General features: G+C 34.2%; 1 protein-coding gene across 14 annotated transcripts in view; it reads right to left on the bottom strand.

Moving 5' to 3' along the window:
- LOC129247336 (restin homolog) overlaps nucleotides 1-21,369 on the bottom strand; it is a 67,832-nt gene that overhangs the window by 22,644 nt on the left and 23,819 nt on the right. For 6 of the 14 annotated variants that reach the window (XM_054886428.1, XM_054886431.1, XM_054886427.1 and 3 more), the window contains 3 exons: nucleotides 9,672-9,734; nucleotides 347-514; nucleotides 39-80 (listed from right to left, as the gene is read on the bottom strand). The exons of 1 other annotated variant lie outside the window; for it this stretch is intronic. In XM_054886428.1, the coding sequence (XP_054742403.1) occupies nucleotides 39-80; nucleotides 347-514; nucleotides 9,672-9,734 (273 nt within the window). Of the gene's footprint in view, nucleotides 1-38; nucleotides 81-346; nucleotides 515-9,073; nucleotides 9,437-9,671; nucleotides 9,735-21,369 lie in introns of those variants that run through there. 7 more of the 14 variants (XM_054886429.1, XM_054886442.1, XM_054886436.1 and 4 more) reach the window with 3 other exon arrangements.

Genomic DNA, 21,369 nt, shown 5'->3' with positions numbered 1-21,369 from the left:
AATGGTTTGAGTGGTTAATCACTGACTGGACTGCTTACCTGAACTGCGACGGCGACCTGTGGCCTCAAGATACAAATCGACTTTTCACACAAAGCCCAGAAAAAAACGTAGAAAAACAATGAAACACAAAAGCAGAAAAAATCGAAAAATATAAAGAAAAGACAAAAACGGAAAATGCAAATTATGGCAAAAACAGTCAAATGAAAAACTTACGTATGCATACATACATGGAAACATCTTGTAAGTGAGCATTGAGCGGTCGCAAATTACGATCAACATCGCCAGCAACCGCAGCAATGCACACATACTTGCACAGAAAATTATTCGCGGTGATGTGATAACTTACAAGAGGTGCGGCGATCTCCATCCCCGGATTTCTGGGATGTCGTTGTCGATTTGGTTGAATTACGTGATGATGAGTAGTGGTTCATTTCAGGCGAAAGAGAGGAGCGTGTAAAACGCTTCACAGTCTCTTGGTACAGATCTGCCGAATGTTGAAAAATTTCATGTGTGCGTATGTATCGTTGAAGTGGATGAGGTTCAATGTGCACAAAAGTGTATTGTGTGACATTCAACATTCCCCACCAAAATCAGAGTTTAGTTCAGGCAGATCACACACATACCATCATTGAAGCAATACAAACACATATTGTATATATGCAAGGTGGCGTTTAAAGATCAGCCATAAAAACGATGCGGTCACACGAAATGCGTGTGACAAAAGCATGAAAACAAACGGCAATAATTACACATTTAGTTGAATTTGCGACAGAAGTAAATATATACAGGTATGCATAAATGCCAGCACACAACTACATCAGTACGCATGCATAGGCAATGGTTTTAGTATACAAAACTAAGTGGAATTACGATAAATAGTTCGTTATTTTACAAAACACGAAAAAGCAACATAAAATCAGAATAATGAAGTGATGTTAAATCGTGCAATGTTATGTATGACAGTTAGAAATAGGATTGAATTGATGTTGGTTAATGACTACTTTACTTTCCCCTTGCCTATAAGATACGTGTTGAATATTTTAATACTTTAAAACTTAAATAATCCCTAATTAGCAATTCGTTTCAGAATTTAAGTCACACAAAGCATTAGTTTAAAAATCCACTTCTATAAAAGGGAACGTATTCAGACTTTTTCTAATAGCAGTCGTCCTTCGGCACGCAACGGTAAGCCTACGAGTAAAAAAAACTGTCGAGCATTCGTCATATGGAAGAAAACGCATAACAAGATCAACAAAAAAATTAAAAATCTGGACCACAACACTGCATTTGAAACTTTGATGAAAATTCGTTGAAATTTTTAAAGTTTTGTACAAAATTCGAATATTTGGAGTTATATGGTGTTTCTTGTAGTATGAACTGTATTTTTTATAAAAAAAATTAATTAAAAATAAACAAATAGTCAAAACTTTGCAATATGTCGCGCTGATATTAGGTCTGTTCATTTAAAAATTATCCAGTAACTTGCCAGTAAATTAATTTTTAAGAATTCGCGCTCAAAGAGAAAAATATCAAAAACAAAGTACATGAACACAAAACCAGGAACAATTTGCAAGTTTTACGAAAAGTTGATTAAATTGTTGGCGGAAAAAATCACAAAAATTTAAATTTTTGCAGCAAAAATAAAGCAAATAAAATGCAAAATAACGAGCTTAGGCATCACATGATTTATTTTGCCCACAATAATTTTTTCCAATTGATCATCGCTATGAGATGAAGAACATTCCATTATCAATTGAGTAGCTGTGACAATCACAGCTTTCTATGATATTTTCCTTGCTTTCGTCTATGCATCTATGCATGCACGGCCAAATTAGTTAGTTAGTTGTGGTTCAGAAGTGCACACCTCTATATCAATGGCAGATTCTTATTTAATATAGTGTATAACTTCAAATACTTTATAAATCTTATATAAATATATTTACTTACATTCCCCATTTTAATCACAATTTTTATTTAAATTTAGAACTTTCACTCAATTCGAAAATTTAAATTCGTGTTTACTTTCACTTTGCGAACTTCTGTTTTTCTCACTTGCCAATTCTTACAAGTAAAAATTGATCCAGTAAAAACTTGCAACTTCCGCTCAAAATGAAATGTCCCCCTCTCTCACTTTCCCCTACTTTGAAACTTTGTTGGATACATGAACACCAAAACTTGATTATTTGTATTAATTTTTACAAATTATTTGCTTCAGGAATAGACCTGTACATACGTATGTAAGTTACATACAAAGCGGCACAAAATTAGTCATCCAATTTTCTTTTTGAATAAATAAAAACAACGACTTTGAGTGATGGAAATATTTATTTTGACCTTTACGCGCTTCAAATTAAATTATTGTGGCTCAATTTGTAGGTAATTTCGTAATGGGGGTTTACAGCAACGTCAAGGGTATGTTTTAAGAAACATGTGCGGGAAGGCGGGCACGCTAAAACTTGTTGTTAGAGCCATTATAATTAGCAATTTCAGACAAACCAACACCAATTGCTGTGTATTATATGGCTACTCGTAGGTATGTACGCACAACCGCTTAGCAGTTTATCTGTCATATTGCGCGTTGCCATTTATCAAACGAGTCCTGCAGCCTACAATTCTTATAAAAACAAAAAATTCGGATAGAAAAAAGTAAATCCCAGCCTTTCAAGGTGATTCAAATGGCGAAACCTTTTCAAAGAGTGAGCGCGCAGTTGAGACGCGTTACTCTACTTTACTAAGTTGCGAAATCTAATTATGTGTATGCACACACACAGAGTAATATTTTATGTGCATGTGGTCCAAGGTATCCATTATTTTATGTGTCATGCCCAACATGTATAAATGTATGTATGTCTGCATGCTCTTGGCGGGTATGCGAACTTTCACTGTGTGAGCGGTAGTGAATGTCCATAGCGAACGGTTGTGTCGGGACGACAGATGAGACCAACCTAATCAAATACTCTACATATGCGAATATGTTAATACATACATACATATAATAAATATGTTTAAATACATTTATTATATGTATGTATTTGTATTTGTATGTGTTAATACATACATACATATAATAAATATGTATTTAAACATATTCAGATAGATGAATGGGAATTTTATTTATTTTTTTATTTTTTATTATTTAATTTTTGCTTTTAACTTATTTGCTAAGTGTTTGCAGCTCCATTTAGTGGCGATGTAAAAATAACTCGACGTTTACACTGAAAATTACTTGTAGATGTAATTTTGTTGTACATTTGCATTTAGTGTTGAGATCTAAGTTAATGTCATAGCAAAAAATACACGGCAATTCAATTGAGACTGATTGCCTCCACTGCACCTATTCTCTAACGAGGCAAGCGAAACAACGGTGGGGGGCATGGGATGAATTAGTCATACAACTATGCTGTGTTTGTATATTCAATGAATCATCAAAGCGAGAAAGCCGACAGCTAGACAGCCAGGCAACAAAGCGACCCAGTAAATTGTCAAAGACGAATGATGCCCTGGCTTACATCCAGCCGTCGATTGAAACCAGCAAGAAAATTTACTTATTGCAGCCTTTGCCCAATGCATTAACACAGATGCAAGTAATTCATTTTATTAATAAATTCCTCACTGCGAACGCTTAAAGCAACATCACAAAGTAACAGTCAAAGCAGCGGTATGTGGCGCCTAACAGCACGTTGCCGACACCAAAAGGAGAATCAACATGAATCGCCATGCAGTTCGTCGGAAGGGGATCACGGGATATCTCCTAAAACGTAACCCAAACTGACCCCGTTTCCACTGCGAAAACCAGATGAGGCTGGATAAAATTGTTTTCGCCATGTTGCTGCCACAACTTACATTGCTTTGTAACCGAGTTTCAGCTCGGCCAACAGCAATGCCCATTTTAGGAGAAGCAACGTGCAGGTCAGTTACTGCGTACTGCAAGCTCCAGAGCCAGCTAAGTAGCATACTCTTGCATTTGCAGTGCATGACACATACAACAACAGCACAGGCTAATGCCTGCCGCCTGTTTGTATTTTTGTTGCTTCTAATTAATGTAAGACTGCATAAATCGATTAGCAAACATTTTAACAAACAAATTAAATGATCATGTTTTTTCAAATACATTTAGCAGATGTGTTATCAGCGCTGAAATCAGCGTTTAAGCTCGCCCAATTGCATTGGAATTTAATGCAGTGGGCGCTACACTGGTTCACTTGTCAAATAGCAACTATAAATCAAAAGCAACGACCAATCAAACAAAAAAAAAAAACAAACAAAACACAAAAAACTATGGTGACAAATCACAGCAGTACTCCGAGCTTTGACGGCAATGCCAGTAGCGTTCCGTTGAGCCCACACGCTTGCGGTGAACGTGCGCGCTAATGCGTACCACGCAAATCTTCGTAACACCGGTAATTATACGTGTAGATATTACGAGCAAATATGTACAATAAATGCTGCAAAAAATGATTACAATAACAAGTATGTGGAGTTTAGGGTGCATCTTCTTTGAAAATAACTTTTTTATGTACTCGTGCATGCGTGGACATTCACGCTCGAATATTTGTTTTTTGTGTTTTTTTTTTTTTGACAACTGTTACAGTTTTACGACATCAATTTTGGCAGATGTTAAGTAATAGATTTACAATTTTTTAAGGTGTAAAAATTATTAAAATCTAATATGAAAATATGGTGGATGTGCAAGACTTTACACTATCCTAAAATTGTCGATATTTTCGTAAAACAAAGCTCGAAATAAAAAATTAAATCGAACAGTTGACTGGCTCGGTGCAGTGCACTCGAAAATATCACTGTGGGCCAAATGCGCGCTAATCAAGAAACATTAACAACTTCTTTTGCTACTGTTAATGGTACGGACATTGAAACACCCTTTGCATGCATATGCGTGATTTCTAGCCAGCTTTACTAGCTTGCTAATACAAGTTAATAAAATTACCTTTCACCTACTTAAATGTTAAGGTGCAGTCAGTGATTGATCAATCGATAATGTGGAAAGCGATTAATTTCAATTTAGCACATCGTAATTGCTCAAAAGTTATGTAAGGCCCTTCAATGAAAATTTAAAAATTTCTCTCCACTAAAAGCGAGAGGCCATCGTTATTGGGATATTTCTTAAAATCTAATCCATTAATCACTCCCTACAAGCTTCAAATTTTGTAAATAATCACACATTCATAACCAGACAAAACCCAAGAAATTTATTTTATCTATTACCAGAAAGCATAGCTAAAAGCTATGAAGCTGAGGGCTGGGGGCTGAGTGTTACAGTGAAAAAAGATACATTTCAAATTGAAAATCTTGTGACACATGTAGAATATCAAGATCACTTTTTACATTTTTTTAAACAATATGAACGTTAAAATTAAGAAAGAAACTTATTGCTCAAAAGAAATATTGAAGCAATTGTGAAAGGTGACATAAAAATCTGTTTAAGTAAATTTATTATTTCAATTATTGTTTGATTCAAGTTAGTGAAAGTATTCTGTGCAAGAGAAAATGTTTAACGATAACACCTTGGAAATACCTTTAGGCGATTCAAATTACCTCTATAAATGTTTGCTACTAAGATATGAACTCGTAATTTAGTTCCATGTTCCGAACCGACAATTTTAGAGAGCTTTCATGGGAGAAAAATTTCTAGCAAAGACATAATCAGCCTTATCACTGCGTCCGTCGTAGAAAATGTATAAATACAACCCTTCGGTACTTTGCTATCACGAAAAAAGTTCTGCCAAACTCGAACACCAAATCTTGATGTTTCGAAATCAACTGGCACGAAAACTTCGTTGACACCATGTAGAAAAATTTGATTTGCTTTTTTTCATTCGCCGTCCGCATTCCGACATTCGGATGTCCACGGCGAATGAAAAAAGCAAATCAGCTGATATACCCATACCACCTTCAATGGATTCGCCTTGGTTCACACTAAGTTCAAACAGCTTTTAGCATAAAAAACTAATTCTTTAGCGTTATTTTGCAAATATTTTTTTTCTTGCGAATGAATCAATTTCTATTTGGGAAAGCGGTAAAATAAGTTTTGAATGAAAAAAGAGACAAAGAATATTTTAAACCCAGCGGAAATCATTAAGATATGATTTTAATCCTTATGAAGTATATTAGATGACTCATTGTAAGGAAATTCTTGGTTTACCATAAAACTTTCAAATTTGTACCACCAATCCGAATCAATTAATTTATTAACTACTGTTAAAATGAAAAACGGAGTCTGTGTGTCAAGCACCACTAAGCGGGAATAAGCAGGCAAAGCAAAGATGAATGCTTTGTTAATATAAGATTATTTTCTGTTATGCAGTTCAACCCGTTTCTTTTATAACATTAATCAACGGTCGACAACGAAATCAAATTTAGAACTTCATGTTTTCTATTTTTTGTTCGTACTTGCGGTTCGATAAACGCGATTTCGGTAAATGAAAATAAAAAAATTTACGAAAAAGAGGATATATCGCAATGAAAGTTCCACGCAAATTACCCGTCAAACGTTGGCTTCCATTCCATCAAATTTAGCTGGTTTATAGGGGCGGACCAGTCCCCTAATAACTCTCACAAAAACACGCCAATTGAGCAAAATCAACTAGTCTTTGTGTTTTTGTTATGTCATAGATAAGTTTTTGCAGTATTTAGTAAATTTTTGATTGTTTAGCCGGCCGTCTTAAAAAAAATCTGCAAAACTAGTCGGACTATGTAACTGTGATTAAGCCATACGTAGTTAATGGTTGCCTTCAATATTTACATACATACAAAATCACACGCATACGTATTCACGCATACAAAATTGTACTCCGTTCTACTTTCCTTGTACGGAAAAACTGAACGAGCAAAACAAAGTTACAAATTTACTTTTATTTCACTAAAAGAAAACCAGTTCGCTAATGATTAGATCAAAAGCAGCAGACCAGTTCAAAAGCAGCTTAAATGTGGTGCCATTAAAACACTTTTTTCCTTTCCAACAAAATATACCAATATTGTATCTTTGCATCTTTGCTCTGCCAAAATTATGCAAACGATGCACGTAAAGCTGGAATTTCAGTTTACGCAGGTAAATCTCATTAGTTTTTTATTGGTGTTTGTGTATTTTGAGGCCAGAATCGGCAACACTAGCGTTGTCTTATGATTAAGGGCTATGTAGAAGATTAGATTCAATTGCGGGGCTATTGAGAGTTGCTTAAAAAAAGAGAAGGAAAATTAACTAGTAATTTTCACATAAAATACATTCACACAAATCACACCAGTTCGCAGCTTGTGAACTTCATTGCAGGGTTTAGGTTTAATTCCATTCTTTTGAAAGCCCTAGAAAGTTGAGCAGGTGTCAATTACAGTGCCAAAGTATTCCATTTATCTCCATTAAAGTGTTTTTAATATAATATACTGCCATATGTTTCTATATGTATGTACATATGCGTATGATTTCATATGTGCGCAACTAATTAATATTCATTTCGCCTTCGCCGGCGAATCTTATATGAAAACAATCGTGCTTATTTACATGGCTACGTTGACATGAAGCCTACAAATGAACGAGTATAGGCAGCAAATTGTAAATGTATTTGACCCACTCAATTACTATATTTTTGAAACTTTTTTTCTATTAGAATTCATTCAATAAACAAACACCTGCGCCGTATTAAAATAAGTTTGATTATCTCACCGATTCGCTGGGGGCTCAAAAGAGCATAGATATGTGCGTATATAAGCTTTATTGGGCGAATGTGTGAATAAACAATATTTACTTTAATTAATAAAATTAGCTAATTTTGACATAATATTCTATAAACGTATGTAGGTTGAGAAGAGTTTTAAAAGGAAATCATTATTTGCATATTTCATATTAAAGTCCAAAAAATAAAACTGAAAAAATAAATTATTTTGTAAAATAATATTAAGATTAAATTCCTCAAAAATTAAGAAGGTTTTTCAGTGAACCGACGTTATGCAAAATTTAAAAAAAATATGATTTATATATGTATGTATATGGACATTTATGTATGTTTATATGTGCAATTAAGAATTGTTTAATGAAGCCTACAGTAAAATTTCTCTACTGTCTCGCCATATCCATTATAAGAAAACCGGAATAATAATTTTCCCTTCTTCTTCTTCGCACACCTATTCTCTCAATCTGCTTGCTGAGGAAGCGCTGCTGTTAGAAAACATCCATCTTTTCATATATCTTAGTATGAAATAAATACTTTAAAAATATTTCTGCAGAATAATAAGCGCACAAAACCAATTACAAAGAAGTTAAGGACAGGCGAGTTTCGCGAGACCTATGGCAAAAATTCGAAAGGTACTATGATATTAAAGTTTGTGATAACAACATTTTACGACAAATATAAATAAGCTCATTTTTTTTGGGTTTTATTTGCCCGATTACAAATTCAATAGGAATATCCCAGCCCCATTGGGTTAGCAAAGATGACATTAAAAATGTGTTAAATTAATGATTAGAATTTATAATGCACAATTAGGGGGGATAGTCTCGTAAAGTTACAAGTCATAAAGCAAAGTCAGCCCTTAAATTTTGTTATGATAAATCAGCTTCTAATTATACTTTTATATGAATATTTTACATTGCATAGCAAAGGAGCACAATCCAAATGAACAGAAATCAGCTGAGCAGTTATAACGCCTCGGGCACGTAGCACTCAGAGGTGTATTTTGTTTATTTTTCAGTACAATTCAAAAACAAAATTTTTAAACTATTATAAATAATTATGATTTTATATATTATATATATTACGAAGTGAAATAATTATCCCGTGCCAGCGTGGTCTATATGTAAGTACAAATAATAATTATTAACAATTAGTTTAAATTTGTAGAATTTTTTGAAACTTTGATTTACACAGCTTTTTTATAGTAGGAACTATGGTTTTGTAAAAAAATTAGCGAAAAAGATTGAACATGGCAAACATTTTGAATTTTGTATATTAGAACTGAAGGCAGACCTTTTCTGGCTAGTGTATGGATATGAAAAATATAACACATAAAAAATAAAAAAGTTCCGAATCTGAACGCCTATTATTCGGTATCTCATGATACTTACAGCAGATTATTAGCGCTATTGCTAAAATATTATAGATATTGTTCTTTGGCCACCGTGGCTGAGAGTTTGTATGTGACTGCCATCAAGTTAGTCCCGAGCTCGACGCCCACTGCGGACATGAATTGCCAAAGGATAGCTAAGGAGGCATTGGTAAGCCCCAGAGATGTATTTTCTTTGTGAAAAAGGTTATCTCAAAAACCACCTGCCGTTTTCTGATACATTCAGATTTTTATTCAGCTAATGCATTTTTTGTCTGTAGCTGAACATGAAGACTGCGACAATCGTGTGGATTGGGCGCGAGGAGAGTAACAGCTGGGTTTATTATTATTATTATTAAAAAGCGGGATTTTTAAATTTCGTTTCATACTTTGGTTTTCAATTGCATATTTATTTATTTAGACTGTGCAAGAATAATTTCACATTAACCGACACGTCCACTGCAGGATTAAAATGAAAATTGTGTGGGGTTAAAATTGTAATTACAATAAAAATTGTTATAAACATGAAATAATTAAAAGAGCTACATTTATAAACTTAAATTAAACAGAATTCTGATTAAACCAAGAGGAGGAAAAATGTATTAAATAAAGTGTTATACCTGTGTACGTTGAATTAATGGAGCTCAAAGTGTCATCGCTGTCACGACTCATGCTTTTTAAATCTGTAAAATAAAACGAAATAAAAAATGAAAGGAGCAAAGCGTTAGCAAGCAAAGATTAAAACAAATAACACATGCAAGTAAAAATCATTTACAATAAATAAATAAAACAAGGGGCAGGGCAAAAAATTGTCAGCAAATAAGTTTTAGCAAAAACAATTTCTAAGTAAAGCATTCCGGGCTAAGCTCACAAGAAAATTTAGGTTATCCGTACAAATTTCGTAATTTAGCCATAAATTGACTTCGCTACAGAACTCTCTTTTTCATTGCATATCCAACGGTTTTACTCTTTACTGCCACTTCAACAAATGAGCTCACGTGAATGAAGAAAAAAGTTTAGTACACAACATTAAATAGTTTAAAGAATTGATTCAGATGAAATGCGTGCTTGAACAAAACCCTGAAAATGGTAATGTAAGCTGGATAAATAAACAAAAACAAAAAAAAAAAACAATTTTTGTTATTTTTCGCGTTGCCAGACTGAAAAATTTCTTACCAGGTTTCCACGATGTTTTCGGGCCGCACAAATAACAACAAATATTGAATTGTGATATCAGAATTTAATTAAATACTTACAACAGAGCAGGTTTTACAGGCCTGTCAGTCAAAAAAGATTACTTTATATGCGGCGAAAAATGTCTGGACAACTTATACTTATATATGGTATGTAAGTGAAAGAATAATTCCGCAATAAGCGAACTTTTTATAAATAAAAAGAACTACAGGCGTTAATAGAGTGGGTTATCCACAGAAAACATTAAAAAACGTGTGGATCTCATTAAAAATAATAGGAAATCTAGTTTGAGAACCAAAAAAATTGAATTGGGGGTCCCTCAGACAACTGTGTAACGAATAGTTTGATAATTGTGCGAAGCAGACGGCTTATACATATGTGAGTATGCATGTACATATATTGATTAATAAAAAATATTTGTCACAAAATGTTAACTGGTTTACAAATCGTACACTTGTATTACGAAAATCGACGCTCTGTGAAAAGTGTTCATCGCGCGCTTAGGCCAACTTCGTCAAAGGGAAAATAGACGTATTTAGGTTGAAGAACAACCCGACGCCATTCAAGAACAGCCATTACATTCATTGAAAACAACCGTTTGGTGCGGTCTATGGGTTGGAGAAATCATATATATTTCTTCAAAGACGAGACTGGCGCCAATGTAACAGCGAATGGCGAACGCTATATCCCCATGACAAACGACTTTTTGATGTCAGTAATTGAAGCCCTTATCTCCAACAAGAAAGCGCTACTTGCAAACAGCCCGTGAAACAATGAATTTACTGCGCCGTCCTTTCGGTGAGCAATTTATCTCTCACATTGAACCAGTGGATTGGCCACTAAGACCGTGCGATATCACACGAGATACTGACCGAAGTCCTCCAGCGAGTCATTCAAAAAATGAATGTTGTAAATGGTTCTACACAAAATTGATAAAGATTACAGTTTAAAATCTGATAGCTCTAAATTAGATTATCCTTTGTAACCAAAATATTATCTCAAATAAGCAATAAAAAATCATTTCATTAAATATATTTAAATGGCATCATTCAACGGAGCACACAAATATACTGGTACTTGCCAATATGCTCGAGATAGCTGGAATGATATATTTTTCAGTCGGCCAATCGTCAAGAAATTACAAAATAATTGCGAGCTATTGAATAATTTATAATCAAAAGAAAGCTGGCAGCAAAACACAGAAAGCAGTGTGGAAAATTGTAATCGCCTCTTGGCCAACACTTTGTCTATAAACGAATGCCAATTACAAGGTATACTCCAGCGACCGGTAAAAGTGAATAGCGAAAAAGGCAAAACTATTGCAACGATTGAAAATTTAATCAAAATTACTTGTGTAGAGTGTGTAGATTATTTATGTATTGTTTGCATTTGTTGTGTTCAAAGTGAGTCGATGCGTAAATAGCCTTTCAACAAACGTGTCCGAACTACGCGCAAACCCCGGGCGGGAAATTTCACTTCACTAGGTCTGTACAGACATACATATATGTAAAGGGTGGGCCATATAGCATTTGCTTTTTGAACCACCTATTTTTTTGAGAATGGTAACACAAATGACATGTCAAATGTGTTCATAATTTACTTAAAGGTTTGACTTTTACGAAACGGGGCGCTATTCGCTTGAACAAAATTGGGAAATATTGAAAACCTATTTCCAAAGTGGTGAGTCGTCTTCTTCTTTTCTGATTTTCACATCGGTGGCTACGTCAATAAGCAAAATTGTCGGATTTGGGGCTCAGAAAATCCACACGTTACTGTAGAGAAGCAAATGCATTCACAACGAGTCACTGTTTGGTGCGGTTTTTGGTCGGGCGGCATCATCGGGCCATTTTTTTCGAAAATGACCGAGGAGCCGCGGTTACAGTAAATGGTAAATGGCGAGCGTTACCGTGACATGCTCAAAAAGTTGTTTCCAAAAAGTGAAGAGGATAACATGTACGACATTTGGTTTCAACAGGACGGTGCAACTTGTCACACTACCAAAGTTACACACGAACTTTTGGCTACCGTTTTTGAAAACAGAATAATCAGCCGAAATTCCGATATCAATTGGCCGCCTCGGAGCTGTGTTTTAAGCCCGTTGGACTATTTTTTGTGGGGAGCCGTTAAGGACAAATACTATGCGAACTATCCACAGACGACTGATGCTTTAAAACACGAAATCGAAGTTGCCATTCATGAAATTGGAGCCCAAACAATCGAAAATGTGCTTAAAAATTGGGTTGATCGAATGGCCTACTTAAAACCAGTCGTGGCAGTCATTTGAACGATATTATTTTTCATTCATAAATGACAATGTTCAATCTTCAAAATAAAAAAAAACAAGTTTGAAAAAATATTGATTCGTTTTTTTTTAAAGCCGATTCAAAAAGCAAATTTTACATGGCCCACCCTATATATGTATTATATACTACGTTTAAGAAACTCAGCTTATGTGCAATTATATATGCAGTTATGTACGCATTCATAAGCATATGTATGTATGTAACCTAGGAAAAATTGCCTATATTTGTTTCTAGTGTCTTTAAATAAAGGTAAGTGAAATTTTAAGCCTACAGATTTTCAGAAGATTGTCTCATCAAACGATGTTTACATACATTCCTACATCCACAAGTGAACCGTTCAATTGAATTGTCAAAGGACTATGATTTAGCTGTCTTATTTGTCAATTTAAAATCAAGCATATAATACGCAAAGCAAAATAATAATAATAATAATATAAATGCAAAACAAAAATGCTAAAGGTACAAATTTATAATTATCTTCTACTCATACCGAGGATGGTTGAGTGAATAATTACCAAAAAAAGGAAGAAATCATTAACTTTGGCCATTGGAAAAAAACCTGAACAAGGGGTTAATAATTGTAATTTGTACCAAAAAAATGTTCGATTGCAATAAAAATAATTTAATTTCTAATTTTTTTTCCAAAATATATAGTTTACGTAGAAACATGCAAAAATTTGTACATCCACAAACATTTCTCATTCTCACAGCTAATTACCAACTACAAATAATGTAAAAGTCACTTTGTCAGAGAATCTGTGCAAGTCGGGACATGAACATTACGTTTAATAATTGAATGCAAATTAAGATAATTTAATGAGATATTAAGATGGAAAAAATATGTGAGACATTATTGAAAAAGAAACTATAATTGTTGGGCCATTTATTAAAATGGAATTATACTCGTATTTACTAGAAAAATACTATTATGGTTAACTTACAAAACATCTTCAGACAACGCACACACAAATACTTTAGAAAAATTCCTCCCACGCCATTTACGCCTTCACAATTTCCAAATCAGACTGAAATATAAACCCTTATATGAATGTGAGAAACTGCGTATTTATTATGGTTGAGAATTTATTTCTAGAAAAACAAACATTTACATTCATCGGATTCATCTACTTAAGCGAATATTTTTCCAATAAATTAAGTTTGTACCTAAAAAGAAATTTCGCAGTATGTGTGCACATAAAACCTGCTGACGAGTAAAATCACCACTTTTTGATTAAGATCGCGAAAAATTGGTATTAGAAATTAAGATGTAGTCCAGTCAAAAGAGACAAAAAAAATAGCCAACTAAGTAATTTTAGGAGTATGCGAGTTTATGGTTTTATTATGTAAAACCCATCACTGTGAACGTAAATTTGAGTTTTCGGGGTCGGGGGTTGTGTCCCGCGGCCGCCATCTTGGACATAAGGGTGCAACTGGTTTTTTGCGTTTATCTCGTGAATTCCGAAAGTTACGAACATTTTGTAAAATACTTTTTTGTAGACAATAATATTATCTACAACTTTCATTCAAAACTTTTTATTGTATATTAAAATTAATAATAAAAAAGTTATAAACAAAATTACGCGAAAAATTAAGGGATGCATTGTTTTAAAGCGTAATATCTTCTTTTTTATAGATTTTATGGAAAATATACTTAAGAGCTTTTTTATAGAGCATTCTTTGCATTCTATGCATTCTATACGTTTTTTCCGCTATCTTTATTTAGTCGTATGATTTTGAGCTGCTAAGCGGAGCAACCAATACATTAGCGAAGCGCGTACATGATTACACAGGCCGACAAAATTTAACCAACATTCAGACCCAGAAACCAGACTATATATTTCCGAAGGTTTATGATGCGCTGAATCCAAATCTGGCCTCGGAATTGCTCTATCTGCTCTGGTTTTCGAGATATCCTAATCTAAAAGTGCAAAAAACACCATTTTTGCCCATATTTGAGGTTATGTAGCCTTGCAGATGTTTTCTTTCACCAAAGTTAAAGGATGGCATCTTTAAATACAAGCCTTCTTTTTTCAAATGGCGTTTTGTTTGCTCAAATATCATTTTTTTCGCAGAGATATCGCATTTTGAAATTTTCATGTTTCTAAATTTTCCTACACCTGAAAATCGATTAAGATAACATAGACATGATATAGTCGATTACTAATTTTCTTGGGTTTGAGGGCCTGAAATATATGGATTAATAGTATGTAAATTTGGAGTTTGTGGGTAAGCCTGCTTGCGGTTAAGTGGGTTAGCCTGCTCGCGGTATGATAGGGGTGGTTTCTAGGAGTTAGGGCTGTGTGTGACTCGGTACCCAAAGGTTAGATAGTGTAGGGGGGTGGTGAGTCAGCACACTTATGATGTGAGACAAAATTTTAAGAAAAATAAGACTCAATTCAAGAAAATTAGTAATCGATCGAATCATGTACGCGCTTCGCTAATGTATTGGTTGCTCCGCTTAGCAGCTCAAAATCATACGACTAAATAAAGATAGCGGAAAAAACGTATAGACAAAAATGTTCACAAAAGAATGCTCTATAAAAAAGCTCTTAAGTATATTTTCCATAAAATCTATAAAAAAGAAGATATTACGCTTTAAAACAATTCATCCCTTAATTTTTCGCGTAATTTTGTTTATAACTTTTTTATTATTAATTTTAATATATATTACAATAAAAAGTTTTGAATGAAAGTTGTAGATAATATTATTGTCTATAAAAAAGTATTTTACAAAATGTTCGTAACTTTCGGAATTCACGAGATAAACGCAAAAAACCCGTTGCACCCTTATTTCCAAGATGGCGGCCGCGGGACACAACCCCCGACCCCGAAAACTCAAACTTAAGTTCACAGTGATGGGCTTTACATAATAAAACCATAAACTCTCATACTCCTAAAATTACTAAGTTAAATCTTCTTTTGACTGGACTAATGGTAATATACTTTAAGCGGATTTGTTTGTAATGGCTTAGCTCGTAAGCAACTTGCTTAGATCAGTTTTTCCATGCATACTAAATTTATGGTTTTTGAGAATAGTGTATAAGTATACGTGATTACTACATTTTTTATATTTTCTGATTATATTTTATTTATGTTTTCTTGCGCAACCGAGTTTCTTCACAACTATTTTCATTGTCAGTTGTCAACAAAATAGATCAATGCGGCCAAAAAGCAGAAATAATTGAGAAGGTGTGGCCAATAACAGACCGTTATGCGGCTCTCAGCAAATTTGAAAGAATCAGCTGATGGACTGACGTAACAGGGGATGTGTTTATAAAAACTCTTAAATTGTGTTAGTGATATACGAAAAAAATCAACACAATGCCACAATGGCGAATCAAAAGCAGGTATAGAAAAGTTGTATATACATATATATATAATTGGCGCGTATCCCCTTTTTGGGTGTTTGGCCGAGCTCCTCCTCCTATTTGTGGTGTGCGTCTTGATGTTGTTCCACAAATGGAGGGACCTACAATTTCAAGCTTACTCCGAACGGCAGATATTTTTGTGAGGAGCTTTTTCATGGCAGAAATACCCTCGGAGGTTTGCCATTGCCTACCGAGGGGCGACCGCTATTAGAAAACTGTTTTTCTTAATTTTGGTGTTTCACCGAGATTCGAACCAACGTTCTCTCTGTGAATTCTGAATGGTAATCACGCACCAACCCATTCGGCTACGGCGGCCGCCAAGTATACAAATGCATTTTAACATGTGTGTATGTGTGTTGGTAGGCACTTACTTCCTCAGCACAAGAGTGCAATACAAAAAAGGGACACAAAATGTATAAAAATATTATATAGTTCCTAAGTACGCGCAAAATGATCTTTATAAAAACTTTATCAGCTTTATTGAGAAATCGATGGGGAGAAATTCAATTTCACATGAATAAGTAGTTTTTTTTCTCGTTACATCATTTTTTTCTTTGTATTTTAAAAAATATCCATTTATTTGCTTCTTCAAACGGGCGATTCAAAAAGTTTGTGTTTTTCTCATAAGTGGAATCTCTTTTCAATAAATGCACTGTTTGGGCTGCACAAATTGTCTTTGGAAATAAGTTTACAATTATTTTTCAAAGTTATTCAAGCGTAAAATTAATCATTTCGCTCCGCACCACTGAGATATGATACTGCTTTCTGTCAATATTTTCAGAGGGAAAGAGTTGCTACTGTCAAAAGAATATTGATTCCAAAAGAAAAAAAAATAATTACTCTATGGTGATTAAAAGACCTTAGCTGGCCAGAGGCGTTGCACAACAGTAGTGCCCTCCATTTGACTTTCCTCTCTAAAAATGATTATCACAAAAAGGATAGTTCTTGGCCCGAATACCTGTCAAGCATGTAGAGCTTTTTATACACGTTTAATGGGCCAGCTGGTGGTAGCAGAGGAAGAGGAAGGCCTCCATTGCGTTGGAAAGATCAGGTGGAGAAGGACTTGGCTTCACTTGGTGTGTCCAATTGGCGCCGGTGCGACTGGTGCGCTTTGTTGATCTCGGCCAAAGTCGCGTAAGCGGTTATCGCGCCAATTAAGAAGAAGAGAATTTGCCCAAAACAACACAATTTTACATTAAACCTAAACCCCTATAATTGCTAAGAGCCAACGCAGGAAAAAAATATTTTTATTTTAATAATAAAAACCCCTTCACTAATTCAATACATGCTTAAAACTTTATACGTCTCTGAAACTATCAAAAATCTCAAAAAAACGTATATTGAGAATACACATATATATATATATATACTTCTACTCAAATATGAACGAGACGTTATCAATAAAACGGTCTGCGAATGACATATGGCAAAAATAAATTTTTTGTTTTTTGGTAGGACTGTTATAAGCTTACATGGCAAATTTCAGCGTGATATGTCACATAGTTGGTTTTCTGTGCTACTGTAAACAAGTCAAGCTCGAGTGTGTTCTTCGAATTTAACGATGGAAATTCAAAGAATTTGTTTGAAATTTTGTTATTCCAACAAAATTTCGGCTTCAGACGCTTCAAAAATGTTGCAGACAACCTATGGGGACTCTGCTCTATCGCGTGCACGTGTTTTCCAGTGGTACAAATCGTTCAAAGAGGGCCGTACATCAACCCAAAAAACCACGCCAAAGTCGCTCAAAAATTAAGGTTATGCTGACTGTTTTTTTCGATTACGAAGGTGTGGTGCACTCGGAGTTCCTTCCGCAAGGCCGATCGGTTAACGCTGAATATTATTTAGACGTTTTAAAGCGTTTGCGCGAGAACATTCGTCTTAAAAGGAAGGAATTGTGGGACAACAAGTCATGGTTCTTGCATCACGATGATGCACCAGCTCACACATCACGTCTTGTTCGCGATTATTTGAACAAAAATAATGTTAATATCTTTCCGCAAGCACCGTATTCGCCTGATATGGCTCCATGTGACTTTTTCCTGTTTCCCAAGCTCAAGTTGCCGCTCCGTGGAAAAAATTTTGAAACAATTGAAGTCATAAAAGAGAATTCGAAGAACACACTCGAGCTTGACTTGCTTACAGTAGCACAGAAAACAAACTATGTGACATATCACGCTGAAATTTGCCATGTAAGCTTATAACAGTCCTACCAAAAAACAAAAAAATTTTTTTTTTCCATATGTCATTCGCGGATATTTGATAACGTCTCGTTAATATTTGAGCAGAAGTTATATGTGTGACCTGGTCTACGAAAAGGTACCTTACGTGCGAAAACAAGTTTTCGAGAAAACAGCAGTTAAAGTTTAAACTTCTAAAAACCCTTGTAACTTTTTCAAATATTAATATTTTTCAATCTGGTTTGGCTTATTTTCTTCAGCATAGATCACAGTATCAATAAAATCACAGAAGCAATGAAAAACATTTTTTAATACATAAATAAATAAGAAAAAGTTAATGCAAATCGCAGAAATCGTTTTAAAAAATAAGTTAGCTTTTGTAACGACATCATGCCAAAAAAAAACTTATAAGACCCGGTGACAAAAATTTTTTGAAGTACTGAATACGATTCTTCTACGATTATTGTCTTCGTTATTCTAATTTGTATCATGACAAAAAAATCAGTCTTTTTTCGTATTTGTACTTTTCTTTTTTTTTACGTTTAACAAACTTTTAAACAAATTATGACTTTCTGGTTTTCACCAGTTTAAAGAGCCTTTCACACACTATTCGAAAGTGAAAAATGATTTTTTGACACGTAAGGTACCTTTTTATAGACCAGTTCACATATATAGAGACCTATATAGACCTATATGTACATACATACATACATACATACAGCGTTTTGTGAATTCGAAATACCATTTATCTGCTACGTATTAAGTGAAGAATACTCAGCAGCATTTTATTCATTTTGTTCATTCAGTTTTTATCTATTTTATGCCTTCCTGCGACCTTATTTCATGTTTTGCTTGCTAATTTTACTTAAAATATTTTATAATGAGAATTAGAATTTTCGGCGCGCAATCAGAATTTACAAGGTGCTATAAAAGATACACTGCATAGGCCACGAGTACTTTCAACATAACTTTTTGGAAAAGTTTCGTTTAGCTCGATTTGTCAAAGCTTAAACTTCCATACGATGCGATCCTGCACTGAGGCTAATGCCAAAAAGTGCCTAAATGTTATTGAATTCCGCAGTATACTAAAGGAGACCCCAGACAGGCCTATTTATGTCGAATCAACCAAACCACCGATCAATAGAAAATGTCAACACATTATTACTTCATAAACTGTTGGAATTTAAAGTTCATTAAAATGCATTTATTTAACTGTATTTACTTTTTTTACTTTCATACGAGTATATGGAATGACGCAAAAGTAAAAACTGCAAAGACAAGTATTTTGTAAAAATGTTTACGCAGATCTTGTCTGTTTTTAGTTGAAAAGGTAAAATGAAAGTCAAAACGAATTTGTGCTTTTGTTTATTTATGACAAGTTTTCATTTTTTTTTCACTCTAAATGATTCCCTTTGCTTTATTTACATTAATTATTTACAGATTTACGCGGTCAAATAATCACTTATATGCTCGAGGTGGCAAAGCGACTCCAAAGTGCCATTGAATATGGCAATCGAACCAAACGGCTCAGAGTATTCTCACACATCTCAAAACATCGAAAAGCGAATGCTTACATACTCGTACACACATACACTCGCACTGAGAATTTTCATCGCCAATATGGCGCCGTGCAGAAATGCTTATTTCATTTCATTTTATTTATGTCAACGTATCGTATTTATAATATTTTCTTAATTAGTGGTTAACCGCAATCGTCGATAAATAGCGTAGCAAACGTAAACAGAAATAATGAGAACAGTCACATTCAACTCTAACTATGTATAAGCAGATGAAAAAAAATTTCGCAACTTTTTAGTTAAACTTCGGTATTATGATGAAAATTACGTTTATTAATTAATTAAGTAAATGGGTTCTTATTTTTTTATTTAACAAAAGTTTAGTATTAATCTGCTAAGAATTAGCCACTCAAAAAGAAATCCATTGAGTTGAAATTTTTCGCCAAGCCATACCTTCGTTAAGTTATTCAGTCCGAATTACATACATTAGAAAATTACTTCTTGAATACTTCCAATAAATCACCACAGCGAGAGTGTCACACCACCACATATCAAATAAAAGTATGCTTAACATATGCCTACGCACATACATCCATCAACTACAAATATATTGCAATAAATATTTATGCTTATCTACCTAATTCTTGTTTATTTTCTTTCACCTGAGTGTGACCGGCGGGCAAGTCCCACTTTGGTGCGCTCTTACTGTGGGTGTCAGTTATAAGTAATCATTTATTTTATCTATGGTAAACCTTTAATTTCAGTACATTTACTGATAAAAAATAAAACATTTTAACGCAGCTAACAAAGGTTTGTAAACAAAAAAGAAAAAATTCGAAAATAAATCACTTATTCTTGAAATACTAATTTTACACGTCTTAAAAGGTAAATGGCATTTATTACATTAAAATTATTATTTGCTTTTAATATTCCGGGTATCTTTATTCAACTTTATTACCTCGTTCAATCCAGTTGGTATTAATTCCACAAAATTTTTCCTTTTCATTTTTAAGTCGGCCCGGTTGAATATGATCTATCTGATTTATACATATGTACATATATAAGTATATATGTATATCTTCTATCTTCTATATATATAAATGTGAAAATCTGTCCCTATATTCGCTTAAAACTCGCGAACGGCTGAACGGATTTATCTTATCTTGGTCTTGAATTATTCGTGGAGGTCTAGGGAAGGTTTAAAAGGTGAGAAAAATTCGAATAATTGCCGGGAAAATGGTCAAAACGTGGACCCGGGTAACCTTTGGTTGTGTATGTACAATATGGGTATCAAATGAAAGCTGTTGATAAGTACTTTAATACGGGGTCATTTTGATACCTATTGATCACTAAGGTCTCGAAATATATGCCAAAACGTGGACCCGCCGTGTCTTTGCACCGAATTAAACCAAACTTACACACATTGTTAAGGAGGTATTGAAGATGGTTTCCGTATAGTTTGGATACCTATTGGTAGATACGGTCTCGAGATATAGGTCAAAACGTGGACCCGGGTAACCTGGGGATGTGTATGTACAATATGGGTATCAAATGGAAGCTGTTGCTGAATGCTTTAGTTCAGAGTATTTCCATCCGCTCCGTGACTAGGGTCTCGAGATAGAGACCAAAACGTGGAGCCTAGAATGCGTTTGTACAATAGGGATATCAAATGAAAGCTGTTGGTGAATGCTTTAGTACAGAGTATTTTTCATGCCGCTCCGTGACTGGGGTCTCGAGATATAGGTCAAAACGTGGACCC

Source organism: Anastrepha obliqua, chromosome 5, assembly GCF_027943255.1.
Source record: "Anastrepha obliqua isolate idAnaObli1 chromosome 5, idAnaObli1_1.0, whole genome shotgun sequence".
Taxonomy (NCBI): domain Eukaryota; kingdom Metazoa; phylum Arthropoda; class Insecta; order Diptera; family Tephritidae; genus Anastrepha; species Anastrepha obliqua.
Note: the sequence above shows the minus strand (reverse complement) of the source record. Positions and strands in the feature narration are given on the sequence as shown.